General features: G+C 60.7%; 1 protein-coding gene across 10 annotated transcripts in view; it reads left to right on the top strand.

Moving 5' to 3' along the window:
- PPP6R1 (protein phosphatase 6 regulatory subunit 1) overlaps positions 1-12,486 on the top strand; it is a 22,603-nt gene extending 10,117 nt beyond the window's left edge. For 2 of the 10 annotated variants that reach the window (XM_057711113.1, XM_057711108.1), the window contains exons 3-24: positions 931-1,117; positions 1,197-1,334; positions 1,417-1,482; positions 2,800-2,912; positions 2,998-3,111; positions 3,434-3,596; positions 3,692-3,844; positions 3,969-4,103; positions 4,651-4,715; positions 4,803-4,918; positions 5,002-5,087; positions 5,237-5,326; positions 5,410-5,507; positions 7,927-7,984; positions 8,066-8,247; positions 10,720-10,859; positions 10,947-11,127; positions 11,220-11,290; positions 11,440-11,521; positions 11,974-12,087; positions 12,177-12,248; positions 12,348-12,486. In XM_057711113.1, coding sequence (XP_057567096.1) covers positions 931-1,117; positions 1,197-1,334; positions 1,417-1,482; positions 2,800-2,912; positions 2,998-3,111; positions 3,434-3,596; positions 3,692-3,844; positions 3,969-4,103; positions 4,651-4,715; positions 4,803-4,918; positions 5,002-5,087; positions 5,237-5,326; positions 5,410-5,507; positions 7,927-7,984; positions 8,066-8,247; positions 10,720-10,859; positions 10,947-11,127; positions 11,220-11,290; positions 11,440-11,521; positions 11,974-12,087; positions 12,177-12,248; positions 12,348-12,351 — 2,428 coding nt within the window. In that variant the 3' untranslated portion in view covers positions 12,352-12,486. Of the gene's footprint in view, positions 1-930; positions 1,118-1,196; positions 1,335-1,416; positions 1,483-2,799; positions 2,913-2,997; positions 3,112-3,433; positions 3,597-3,691; positions 3,845-3,968; positions 4,104-4,650; positions 4,716-4,802; positions 4,919-5,001; positions 5,088-5,236; positions 5,327-5,409; positions 5,508-7,926; positions 7,985-8,065; positions 8,248-10,719; positions 10,860-10,946; positions 11,128-11,219; positions 11,291-11,439; positions 11,522-11,973; positions 12,088-12,176; positions 12,253-12,347 lie in introns of those variants that run through there. The other 8 variants (XM_057711112.1, XM_057711114.1, XM_057711110.1 and 5 more) reach the window with 8 other exon arrangements.

The raw sequence follows: 12,486 nt of genomic DNA, 5'->3' as shown, positions 1-12,486 counted from the left end.
CCCCCATACTCTTCTGCCCCTCCCTCCCATCCTAGGGCCCTCGGGCGTGCCAGGGAGGTGGGCAGAGCGGGCAGGGCCCTGTTGGGGGTTCGATGGGAATTCTGTTCATAACGGGGGGCTTCTGTCTGTCCTGGTCTCTGCTGCCTTTCTCAAACCCTGCATAGTCTGTGCTGGACAGTCCTCCTGGTTCCCTGGTGTCGTCCTCTCCCTCGCCTCTCGCACTGTGGACACACAGGCGGTCCTTATGAGCTCTGCATCTTCTGTCCCTGGAGGCCTTGAGCCAGGCGGGGAGTGGGTGACTGCTTCTCCTCAGCTTCCCTTTGTGAAGTGGGGGCTCAGTGAGGTGGTGCCAGCTGCTTAGTGCGGGGCCTGGTGCACGGTGGGGACCTCTGGGGTTCCTTTGTCCCCAGTGTTCATCTCTCAGTTACCTGCCCCCATGTGTGTCTTCTCCTTCCTTTGCTTTGTTTGCCTGACCTCTGTTCCCCGGTCCACCAAACTCGAGCATGTCCAGTGGCCCTGTGGACTGGGCTTTTGCTCACCGTAGCAGGGAGCTTCCATTCTGATCTGTGGTTGGCTGCCCCCGGGGCCCTGCCCTGCCCCAAGGAGCCTGCTTCCCAGGGGCTGTACAGTTTACAGGGCAGAGCTGGAGCAGGTTGTGGTCTTCTGGGTAGCACACTGCGCAGGGCAGGCCTCTCCCTGTCTGGAGAAGGTGATGAGGGGATGAGGTTGGAGTTCAGAAAGGTCATCAGGGGTGGGCCTGGGTCAGACTGGAGGGTTGGGGGTAGAGGTATTGGTAGGGGGTCAGGTCCAGGCTCAGGAGGCCACACACTGCCTGGGTGGGATGGGTGGGGGGAGCATGAATGGACTGCGACTGGGCGGCTCGGCCTCCGCCCCCCGCGTGCCCTCCCCAGCCTTTTCTGGGTGTGTCAGATACCCGAGCGTGGCCTGCGAGATCCTGACGTCGGATGTGCCCCAGATCAACGACGCGCTGGGTGCAGACGAGTCCCTCCTGCACCGGCTTTACGGCTTCTTGCAGAGCAGCGGCAGCCTCAACCCGCTGCTGGCCAGCTTCTTCAGCAAAGTCATGGGCGTCCTCATCAACCGCAAGACGGACGAGGTGCCTAGTGCCCTGAGGTGGGCGGCGGGCGGGCGTGGGCCTGGGTCCTGTGCTGACCTGCCGGTGCCTGTGTCCCCAGCTCGTGTCCTTCCTGAGAAAGAAGGACGACTTTGTGGACCTGCTGCTGCAGCACATCGGCACCTCAGCCATCATGGACCTCCTGCTGCGCCTCCTCACCTGCGTGGAGAGGCCGCAGCTGAGGCAGGACGTGGTCAACGTGAGTGCTGGGTGGGACAGCCGGCGGGGGCGGGGCGGCAGGGGCGGGGTCAGTGAGTGGAGCCCCACCTTCTTGCCCCCAGTGGCTCAATGAGGAGAAGATCGTCCAGCGGCTCATTGAGCAGATCCACCCGTCGAAGGACGACAGTGTGAGTGCAGCCCACCCGCCTGGTGTTGCCGGCCTCTGCCCTGCTCCAGCTTTGTCCCCCCCTTCCTTCTTAAACGAGTGGATGAGAAAAGGAAGCCTCCGGAACTGTGTGTGTATTTGGGCGGGGGGCTCCTGCTGAGAACAGAAAAGGGGTTTGCACACATGGAACACGTCTCAGGAACCAGGAACTTGACCCATCCTCCCTTGAGGGGTTAAGGCTCTGAAGAGGGTCCTCTGCCTTGTCCCTTGCTGCTGCTCTACCCAGGGGCCCCTCTCCTTCTCCTCTCTGTTGCTGGCTCTGTGGTCTAGCGGCTCTTCCTGTCTCTTGTGCCTGGACCAGCTCCGCCAGTCCTTCAGAGGAGCCACCTGGGGGCCCACGTCTGTCCTGCCAGCCCACTGGCTTGCAGCGCAGGGGTCCGCAGGCGCAGGTACTCAGCACCAGGTACTCAGCCAGTGCCTGGCCTGGGAGAGCGACGACTGTCCTGGCCTTTGTGGCAGCGGGGCATCTGCCGTGGGCCTGGTAGCAGGGCACCTGTGAGGGGCTGGTTGGGCCACATGGGTTGGCGGTCTGTGTGGGTGGGCCCTGGCAGCTGCCTGTGGGTTAGACTCGGAGCTCTGCTTGTGCTTCTCTTTGTTTACCTTCCAGTAGCTTTAATACCTGCCATATGACTCACCCATTTAAAATATAGGATTCGGTGGCTTTTAGGATGTTCACAGGTTGTGCAGCCCTCCCCGTGTTGATTTTATTTTTCATCACTCCACAAAGGAAGCCCAGCACCCATTAGCTGCCACTCCCCATCCTTCTCGTAGTCGCTTGGCCTCATCAACCAGCAGTTTGCTTTCTGTCTCTGGGTCTGCTGGTTCTGGACGCTTCATACAAGTGGATTGCGTGGTTCAGGGTCTTCCGTGACTGGCCTCTTTGCCTTAGCACCAAGTTGTCTGTGTTCACACGTGTCGTAGTGTGTGTCAGTGCATCATCTTTTCCTAAGGCCGAGGAACGTTTCACTCTATGGATAGACCGTGAGTGCTTGTCCACTCACCAGCTGGTGGACGCTCAGGGTGTTCCCTGCTTTGGCTGCTGTGTATGGTGTGGAGTTTGTATGGGGTGTCTCCTTTTCCAGGAAGTCTTCTTTGGTTTCCCTTTCTCTCTGCTGTCTCTCCCTTCCCAGTGTTGGGTGCCTTACATTCTCCCCTGGCACTTGTGTCCTGGGGTCTGTACCACCCTCTGTTCTCAAGGGAGAGTGCCCAGTCTCCAGCTCATGGGGCTTCCTGACGCCAGGACGCGGCCAGGTGTCAGCTCTCTCTCCCCCACCCCCAGCAACATTCCAACGCGTCCCAGTCCCTGTGCGACATCATCCGCCTGAGTCGGGAGCAGATGATCCAAGTGCAGGACAGCCCGGAGCCGGACCAGCTGCTGGCCACCCTGGAGAAGTGGGTTTGTGGGCGGCACCCGGGCCCGGGGGAAGGGGGAGCCTTCCCGGGGCCCATCTCCCTGACGCCCACCACCCCGCCGCAGGCAGGAGACGATTGAGCAGCTCCTGAGCAACATGCTGGAGGGGCCACAGAGCCAGTCCGTCCTTGTGAGCGGGATCCAGGTTCTGCTGACACTGCTGGAGCCCCGCAGGCCCAGGTGAGAGGCGGCCCCTCCCCAGGCAGCCCCGGGGCCACGCCCTTCGCCGCAGGGGAGGGGGTCCCGGGGCCCCAGAAAGGAGTCCTCCTGTTCCTTGCTGGCAGCCGAGGAACCCGGCTGAGCAGACTGCCTGTAGCTTTGAGCTGGCCTTTGGGATGCAGGCTGCTTGGGCAGGTCGCTGCCTCTAGGGTCCCGGGCTCCCAGGGGCAGCAGCTTCTCCCTCCCTCCCAGGCCTGCTCAACACGTGCCCCCGTGTACACACACATGCGTGTGCACAGGCTGTCTGGGTGGTTCACGCTGCCCTCCGCCGTCCTTGTTGCAGCTCCGAGTCTGTGACTGTGAATACCTTCTTCAGCAGCGTGGATGGGCAGCTGGAGCTGCTGGCCCAGGCCACCCTGGACAGCGCTGCGTCCAGCGTGGGTGCGCTGCACGCCCTGCGCCCGCGGCTTGCCCGCTTCCACCAGCTCCTGCTGGAGCCGCCTGAGGTGGGCAGGGCGCTGGGGGGTGTGGGTGGCAGGGAGGGCAGCCCCGCGGTCAGGGCCGTGCAGGCGCAGGACCTGAGCCTTTCCCACGCCTGCAGCTGGAGCCGCTGCGCACAACGTGGGGCAGCCTGGCCCCGCCGCTGGGCAACACACGGTTGCATGTGGTCAAGCTGCTGGCCAGCGCCCTGAGCGCCAACGATGCAGCCCTGACCCAGGAGCTCCTGGCCCTGGATGTGCCCAACACCCTGCTGGTACGAGGGACAAAGCGCGGTGGGGGGAGGGGGCACCAGCTGGGGAACAGGAGGTCGGCTGCATGGGGAGGGCGGGGACTGGGTGGGGGCTGCTCAGAGCCAGCCTGTGCCCCTTACCCCCCAGGACCTCTTCTTCCACTACGTGTTCAACAACTTCTTGCACGCCCAAGTGGAGGTGTGTGTGAGCACCATGCTGAGCTCTGGGCCCCCTCCCGATGACAGCTCTGCTACTCCTGCCCAGAACCCTGTCGTGAAACATGTGAGCTGGGGCTCCCAGGTCTCCCTTTGATCTCTGGGGTGGGCTCTGCCCCAGATCTGCCTCCCGCCTGTCATGCAGTCAGGCCATTCGTGTGCCGGAAGCTGGGGGCTTAGCGTCTTCCTTCGGTTGAGAGTCTTGGAAGATAGAGGGTGATGTGTAGGGGTTGGGATGAGTGGCGTGGTGACCTCGGGGGGCAGTGGGTGTCCTGGGGGACCAGGAAGAGTTCTCCCAGGGTGATGGCCACCATGCTAATGGAGGTGCGTTTCTGGATGTCGCCTGGGGCCTCAGGGAGGAGCTGACCAGTGAGGGGCCCCGGGGGTTTGGACAGGCAGGAGTGGGAGGCGGGTGGAGTGGCTTTGGCGTTTCCTCTGTAGGCTGAGTGGGCATCGAACAGGCAGAGGGCATTCCCGGGTGAGCAGAGGAGGAGCGTGTGTGTGTGCACACGTGCTCCTTGCGGAAAGACCAGGGGCCTGGATGCAGGCTGAGGTGGTGGGCACAGCCTTGGTCCCACCTGCCCCCGCACCAGCCCCTCGCTGCTCCCCCACAGCTGCTGCAGCAGTGCCGCCTGGTGGAGCGTATCCTGACCTCCTGGGAGGAGAACGACCGCGTCCAGTGAGCAAGTCTTCCTGCAGGGAGGGCAGGGCAGGGCAGGGCAGGTGTGGTGGGCCTGTGTCCAGCCGTGGTTTCCTTCTTGTCCAGGTCCGCAGGGGGCCCTCGGAAAGGCTACATGGGCCACTTGACGAGAGTGGCCAATGCCCTGATGCAGAACTCGGAGAAGGGGCCCAACGCCGAGCAGCTGGGGCAGCTGCTGAAGGGTGAGGGCGGGGGCTGGCTCAAGGGCGGAGGAGGGTGGGGCCCAGGACGCCAGGTCCTCACACCCGCCCCTCCCTCTGAGCAGAGCTGCCAGAGGAGCAGCGGGAGCGATGGGAGGCGTTTGTGGCGGGACCCCTAGCAGAGACCAACAAGAAGAACACGGTGGACCTGGTGAGCCCCCTGTGCCACGTGCGCCCATGTCAGCCCTCACCTGTTTCCCTCCTCCTGGTCCAGCCAGGATGCCCCTTCCCTCAGCCCCGGCTGGCCCGCGTCCTCTACGGGACTCTGCAGGCCCTGACCCCTGCCCGCCCCCTGTCCAGGTGAACACCCACCACCTGCACTCCTCCAGTGATGACGAGGACGACAGGCTCAAGGAGTTCAACTTCCCAGAGGAGGCAGTGCTGCAGCAGGTGCGGATGGGGCCGGACAGGGGAGGGGAGGCTGTTCTGGACACCCGGCCCTGACTGCTGCCCCCAACCCCCGCCGCCGGCAGGCCTTCATGGACTTCCAGATGCAGCGCATGACCTCAGCCTTCATCGACCACTTTGGCTTCAACGACGAGGAGTTTGGGGAGCAGGAGGAGAGCGTGAAGTGAGTGCCCCCGTGCAAGGCCAGGGTCAGGCGAGGCCCACGTGGCTGTGTGACAGGAGGGACATGCGGCAGTGAGTCAGCGTGCACGCCCATGGCACGCTCCTCCCGCCGTCCTCCCCATGTCTTCCCCGTGTCCCCGCTGCCCACCCAGCCCCATACTGGGCTCAGCCTGGAGGGCAGCCCGTCTTGGGCCCTCTCCTCCCTTGTTGAGGACCAGGCAGGAGGTGTGTGGGCTTCCTGGGACGTGGGGGCTGGCTGTGCGGAACTGGGCTGCGTGCAGTACGTGGGACAGACCCTCGCAGACTGAGACCTGGTCTGCCTCTCCTCCACTGCAGAGGCCTCGGGGCCACAGGAGAGATTGTTTTTCAGTGGTCAGTTCTGGTTATTTGTATTTGTTGTACAACACTTAGATATCACTCCTCGTACTCCCTTTGTGAACTTTCTCCTTTAAGGTCCGAGTTTTCTGCCACAGGCATCTGTTGCTTTAACAGTGGGAGAAAAAGTTAAAAGTTTTATTAGTATTTTGTCCGTTTCAGGAGCAGCCTTGCAACAGCAACGGGTAGATAGTGAAGGGAAGGGCAGGAGGCGAGAGAGTCTGAAGCGGTGACTGGGCCGGGGTGGGAGCAGAGCAGCTGCCTGTGGACTCACGCCAGGCTCTGGGGACCATGCTCAGTGGCTGGCGCAGCCAGTGCTGTCAGAGCAGAAGATGAGTCCGTGACGCCTGAGGAAAAGTGAAACAACCACTGACAGGCGTGCCGTGGGGGTGTTCCTGAGTTGGGTGATGACAGAGAAAGGCCCGGCTGGCCCCATAGTGGCTTCATGTGGGGGCGGGGCCCTGGCCTTGTCCGTTTCATCATGGGCAGCGTGTTGCCCAGTTACGTGCCGTGACCACCTTCTGCTCAGGGCTCAGGCGCCCATTTGAAGCCAGGGAGATGGAGGCTTGGCGCTGTCACTCACCCCAGGGTACTCGCCAGTTACTGTCAGAAGGTCAGTTGTGGGTTGTCATGCCCACAGACAGACGGAGACCCTGTAGGAAGGACTCAAGTGAGATTTGTGTCTGCTGCTGCTTTGCCCGGTGCTGGGAGGCCCCTGGAGAGGACACTGGCCAAGGAAGATACCACTCATGTTGGCGGGGATGGTGACCCTGGGTGAATGGCCTCGGCACGGCCAGCTGCTCTTTTGGGATGAAATTGTGTTACCTTGTTAAAATAAATTCCAGAGAGGTTAAAAGCTTCAAATGTAAAAAGAAAACCAAAACCATGAAGCATTCTGGAAGAGAAAATGGATGAACGTCTTTACAACCTCAGGCCTGAAGATGCTCCTCGCAGGGCTCTGGTTGCTGTGCCCACAGACTGCTCCCTCCCTGTGAGATGAGAACACCTCCCCTGGTGGTGGTTGTGACTCCGTCTGTCACGTGCTTGGACTACAGCTGGTGCTGAGTCGGCACTCAGGGATTGTTCACGTACTTCCTGAATCAGAGACAGATGACAACCTGGGGAGCATCCTTACCATGTGGGGTGGAGCCTGGACCTTGCTATAGATGCAGAGTGCTCTTTCCATGGAACAGGAGGAGGGCTGACTGGCGCACCAGGAGAAAATGGGGGTGCAGGATGCAAACAAAACGAGTAGGAGGCTGTGGGTAGGAGTATACATTGACAAACCTCTTTCCACAATTTGTGTCAGTATTTCAGATGCATGGATTTAATTCCTTAACCCAGGCATTGCACGTCCATGAGGCTTTCAGAAAGAGAGAATCAAGCAGAGATGGGTGTGGGCAGACGTGGGCCCCGAGGGTGGAGGGTGGAGATGGTGAACACCACGCTCCTTAGGGTCCCTAGGATCGCTCGCCCCACCTGGGTCCTGCGCAGGCTGGCGGTGGGGCCCACGCAGCAGCGGTGTTGGTTCGGCTCCAAGGCTGATTCTTTTGGTCCAGACGGACCCTCTCGGGGCTGGGATGATGCTTTGTGTGGGGCAGCCCGTGGGAGGCTGTATCCGTGACGTCACTGTGAACAGTGAGCTTGGGGGAAATATGTCGCCTGGGGGAAATATGTGCCTAGTAATAAATATCTCACCAGAACATGATCTCAACCCCTAGAAACAACCCGTCCAGCTAGGTTCTGTGTCCTTTATTTTACAACAAAGGGAACAAGGTTCAGTAGTCTTAGGTGGGGCCTGACCCCATCTTGTGGGACCTTGCTTGGCGGGAAACGTGCCGCTTAAGCGACTCACTTCTCTCCACTCTGCAGACGTCCATGCTGACGGAGGGTGCTGCCAGGGTTGATTGGGGGTTACAGGTCAGCTTTAGCGAGGAGGTGCATTTGCTGGTTCAGGGCCTGAGGAGAGCGAGGGTCGTCCAGTGAGGGGAGGAGAGAGGAGGTGGCTCACGCCTCCCCTCACAGCCCCTGTGCTTCTCCTGCAGTGCACCTTTTGACAAGACGGCCAACATCACCTTCTCCCTCAATGCCGACGATGACAACGTGAGTGCTGCCCCGACCTCTCCTGGTGGTGGGGGACTGCCTGCAGTCCCCCCCCCTCACCCCCTGCCCCTGCCCCCGCAGCCCAATGCCAACCTGCTTGAGATATGCTATAAGGACCGGATCCAGCAGTTTGATGATGACGAGGAGGAGGAAGACGACGGGGAAGAAGGCCAGGGCTCTGGGGAGTCTGATGGGGAAGATGGCGCCTGGCAGGGCGGCCAGCTGGCCAGGGGGGCGCACCTGGGCCAGCCCCCAGGCGTGCGGTGAGTCCCCTTCCTGCCCCCCTGCTGCAGGTTTCCGAGCACAGCAGGGCCACAGGGCCCACCTGAAATGGTTTTCACCAGCTGGCGTGAGTGAGCAAAATAAGGAGAGTGTAGTATGTGTATTATTTGGGGGCAGTTTCAATTTTGAGTGGTAAAAACCCAATTCAGAGGCGTTCAGCTACAAAAGGAATAGAATAACTGCTTGTGTGAGATTGGAACAGTGGGTGGGTCCTTCAGGTACAGCTTGGTCCAGGTGCGAATGGAACCATTATCTGCACCCCTCTTCCCTCTACTCTGCTCTTCCCCTCAGTAGCTCTCAGGCACATGTCCTTCCTAGAAGGGCAGTAAGGTGTCCTGTCAGCTCTTTCCCCTGTTCCCGTGAAATGGGACATGGTGATTGTCCCTCCTTATAGTCCCAGTGTGCTGCTGATCAGTAAGCTGTGACCAGCTCTGTGTACAAGCAGTGCATTATTTTTTCTTGTACTGGCTGGCCCCCAAATCACTGACTAAATGCATTTGGGCGGCATAGACTTGCCAGCCTGAATTCCAACTGAGGGCCTTCAGCTTGACCCCTGTGGCTTCTGATTTGAGGGTTGAAGTGTTTTAACTTTTGAATTGATGTGTGGCTGGGATACAGACAGGTAGCTGAGTCGTAAGTGTCTGGCCCCGTGGCCATCCCTTCGCCAGCACCCAGAGGAGGGAGCGGAAGCAGTCCTGTACCCCCATGCCACTGACGTCCACCCTCCGCAGGGGACATTCTCCCGACCTCTTAGCCTATAGATTTTGCCTCTTTCTTCCAACATGTGAGGCCCGTCCCTCGGGTAGATGTGGTTGTGTGTCACTTGCCATCTGCTGGGTGTGCCGTTGTGTGACTGCCAAGTTGATTTGCACTTATGGGTGTCATTGCCACATGCAGGGTCGTGATTCATCCCTGTGTTTTCTTCTAAGAGTTTTATAACGTCAGCTCTTAGCGTTTAGGTGTTTGATCTGTCTTGAGCTAGTTTTTTAGATGTGGTGTGAAGTGGGGGTCCAACTTCATTCTTCTGTGTGTGGAAATGCTGGTGTCCCAGCATCACTTGTTGAAGAGACTCCCCCCTGGATGGTCTTGGCACCTTCGTCAAAAATCTTTTGACCGTACGTGCAAGAATTTATTTCTGGCCGCTCTTCTGGTCCATTGGTCTGTACGTCTCTCTCTGGTGGGGCCACCCTTGCTTACTCTTCCATCATAGTGAGTTCTGAAGTCGGAAATGTGAGCGTCTAGTTTGTTCTTCTGTTTGAAGTTGTGTTGAGCGTTCTGGGTTCCTTGAGATTCCAGGTGAATTTTAGGATGTTTTTCAACTTCAACGAAGAAGCCAGCTGGGATTCTGAGGGTATTGCCTTGAATCTATAGGGCAGTTCAGGGAGTGTTACCATTTTAACAGTATTTTGTCTCCCCGTCTGTGAACATGGGGTGTCTTTACATTTATTTAGGTCTTCATTACTTTTAACAGTGTTTTGTAGTTTTCACAGTATAAGTTTTATGCTGCTTTTGTTAAATTTATTCCTAAGCATTTTATTCTTTTTGATGCAATTCTGAGTGGAATTGTTTTCTCAAAGTCGTTTTGAAATTGTCATAAGTGTATAAAAATACACGTTTTTTTGTACCTTGATCTTGTATTCTGCATTCTTGCAAAACTTGCTTGTTCTAACAGTTTTAGAGGATTCCTAAGGTTTCTATATACAAGATTACGTTTTCCGCATTTAGGGATAGTTTTGCTTCTTCTTTTCTAAGTGGGAAGAGCAGGCCCATGTCCCATCCCTGATCGGGGGGGACATCGGGTCTCCCTGTTGCGTGTGGCATGGGTTGTGGGTTCTGGAGAAGCCCTCCCAGGTTTCCAGGTTCAGGAAGCTCCCTCTACCCTGTCTGCCAAGCGTCCGGCTCGTTTTTTACGACGCAGACGAGCCCCTTCGGTCCCGGCAGTCCGTGACGGTGGAACAGCATTTTATAAGCCTCCACGTTTGCTTAGAGTTCCCCACTGGACATGGTGACGCGTCACACGTTAGTCAGCCCTCAGCTGTCACGTTTAGAGCGGCTGCACTGCTGGACGTTGCTCTCAGCTGAGGATACGGCGGTGACAGACGTCGACCCGAGGCTGTAGTTGGAGGAAGAGTGTGGCGTCAGCCTTCCCTGAGAGGGCTGTGCAGGTGGTGGGAGGGGCCCTCTGTTCCTGCTGAGGGGCTAGGTGAGGCTTTTCCGCCCCGTGCGGATGGCCACGCTCTTTCCAGAGGGCGCTCGAGTTCCCACCTGCCTTCCCACTGCCGTGGAACGTGGGCTTTCTCTCCAAGGCTCTTCCCCGCTGCCCCCTCCCCTCCGTCCCTTTGGTTCCTTCCCGTCGTGCGCCTGCGGCCAGCCCTGGTGGGGTTGGGGGGGCGGGGTGGGGTGCCCTCCCTCTGCCCAGCACAGTGGCTGACGGACAGGCATTCCTGGGGCAGGAGCAGAGGCAGCACAGACAGCGAGGACGAGGAGGACGACGAGGAGGAGGAGGAGGAGGAGGAGGAGGATGGTGACGGCCGGGCAGCCCGTGGCAGGGCTGGGCCCCCCTCTTACCCCGGCCCCGGCCCCCAGCCTGCGGGTGGGTGAATGTGCAGGGCGGGGCTTGGGCGGGTACACCGGGCTGTCTGCCGCTGTGCTCACCCCTGCTCTGCTCTCCCTCTTCCAGGCCCTGGCTGGACAGCTACCTTTGACCCAGTGCCTACGGATGCCCCGACCGGCCCCCAGGACTGCAAGGAGAAGGAGCCACACTCTGGGCCCCCTGCCCCACAGGAGCCCCGCGGGGTGGCCCCAGACCTCCCTGCTCCGCGTCCGGCTGGCCCTGCAGCCCCCGATACCCTGCAGCTCAGGTGAGCCCTAGAGGGGGGTGCCCGGGGCCTGGTTGCCTTGGGCTCCAGCAGCGCCCCCACCTGCCCCTTGGGTTCCTTCTCTTGCCTCTTAGGTCTCAGGATCCCGCCGCGCCCTCCGCACCTCAGGAAGCCGCAGACGGCAGCAACGTCGCGGAGCCCTTGGGTGAGCTGCTCCCTGCCCACCCCCACTCTGCCCACCTCACCCTCCGCCCTCCCACCTTGCCCCGGCCTCGTCCACATCTGGTCCTGAGGAGCGAGGCTGGTGCTAAGCGCGCTGCGTCTCACACCTCTGGGCCGCTGTCCTCTGCGCAGCCCCCTGCCAGGCCCTGGTCCGTGTTGGGGACCTCCAGACCCCCCTCAGAGGGATGCACTCCGCCCCCAGCTCCTTGGACAGGTAACTGGCTAGGGAGCAGCTGCTGGGGGGCCAGGAAGGGGAGAATCTGGGGAGGCGGGTAAAGCCTGGTCCCTGGGTTGTCCCTGCCCTGGAGCTACTCCAAGTGGCCCTTGCAGGACCCCCCTCCCCCGCAGGTGTGCGCCATGCCTCAGCGTCTCGTGGCCACGGAAGGTCTAGGGCTGTATCTGTGCCCAGACGTGGTCACAAGAGAGGATCCTGGAACCCAGGGCCCTGTGCTCAGCCCTGGGGGGGGAAGGCCCCGTAGGAACGGACGAGGGCAAAGAGTGTGCAGAGCGCGTGTCCTGCGGACCTTGAGCTGCTCCTGCTGGTGGGCAGCTCGCAGGGGTCTTTGGCTGTGAGGGGCCCCCGGCGCCGTGCCCTGCTTCCCTGCTTACGCTGGTGGGGGGCCGAGGGATGAGCGCGCAGTGACGGCAGCCCCACGGATTCCCCAGCAGGGCAACCAGAGACCCTGCTACCTCTGTCCCGGTCCCCAGGGCCCACCAGACCCCCCAGACCATGGAGGGGGAGAAGAGCCCAGAGTCCTCGGGGCTGCCCCGGAGCCAGAGGTGAGTGTGGTACAGCCTCACAGGGCAGCTGCTGTTATGGGGGCGGTGGGGGGGGCTGATCTCTCCATGCTGTCCCTCTCCGCCAACAGTGCCCTGGCCCTTGAGCCGCTCCCGATGCCCAATGGCTCTGCCCCGGGAGGGCCGGCGTCCCCGGGCTCCCAGTGAGTGGTAGGGCCGGGGGCAGGGGTTGCTGGGGCTGGGCGGACGGGGACGTCATGGGGCAGCGGGCTCCTCACACAGGTCTTCCTCTCGGTTCCCAGGTAACGGCCTGGTCCCGGTGGTGGCGGCCCAATCCTCCACACTCCACGTGGACCCTGTCCGGGTGGGGGCAGGGCGGGGTCCGCCGCGGCCCTGTCGCCCCATCGCCCCATCCCCACCCCACCCACGCCGTGTCCTCTC

This window comes from Hippopotamus amphibius, chromosome 16 (assembly GCF_030028045.1).
Source record: "Hippopotamus amphibius kiboko isolate mHipAmp2 chromosome 16, mHipAmp2.hap2, whole genome shotgun sequence".
Taxonomy (NCBI): Eukaryota; Metazoa; Chordata; class Mammalia; order Artiodactyla; family Hippopotamidae; genus Hippopotamus; species Hippopotamus amphibius.
Note: the sequence above shows the minus strand (reverse complement) of the source record. Positions and strands in the feature narration are given on the sequence as shown.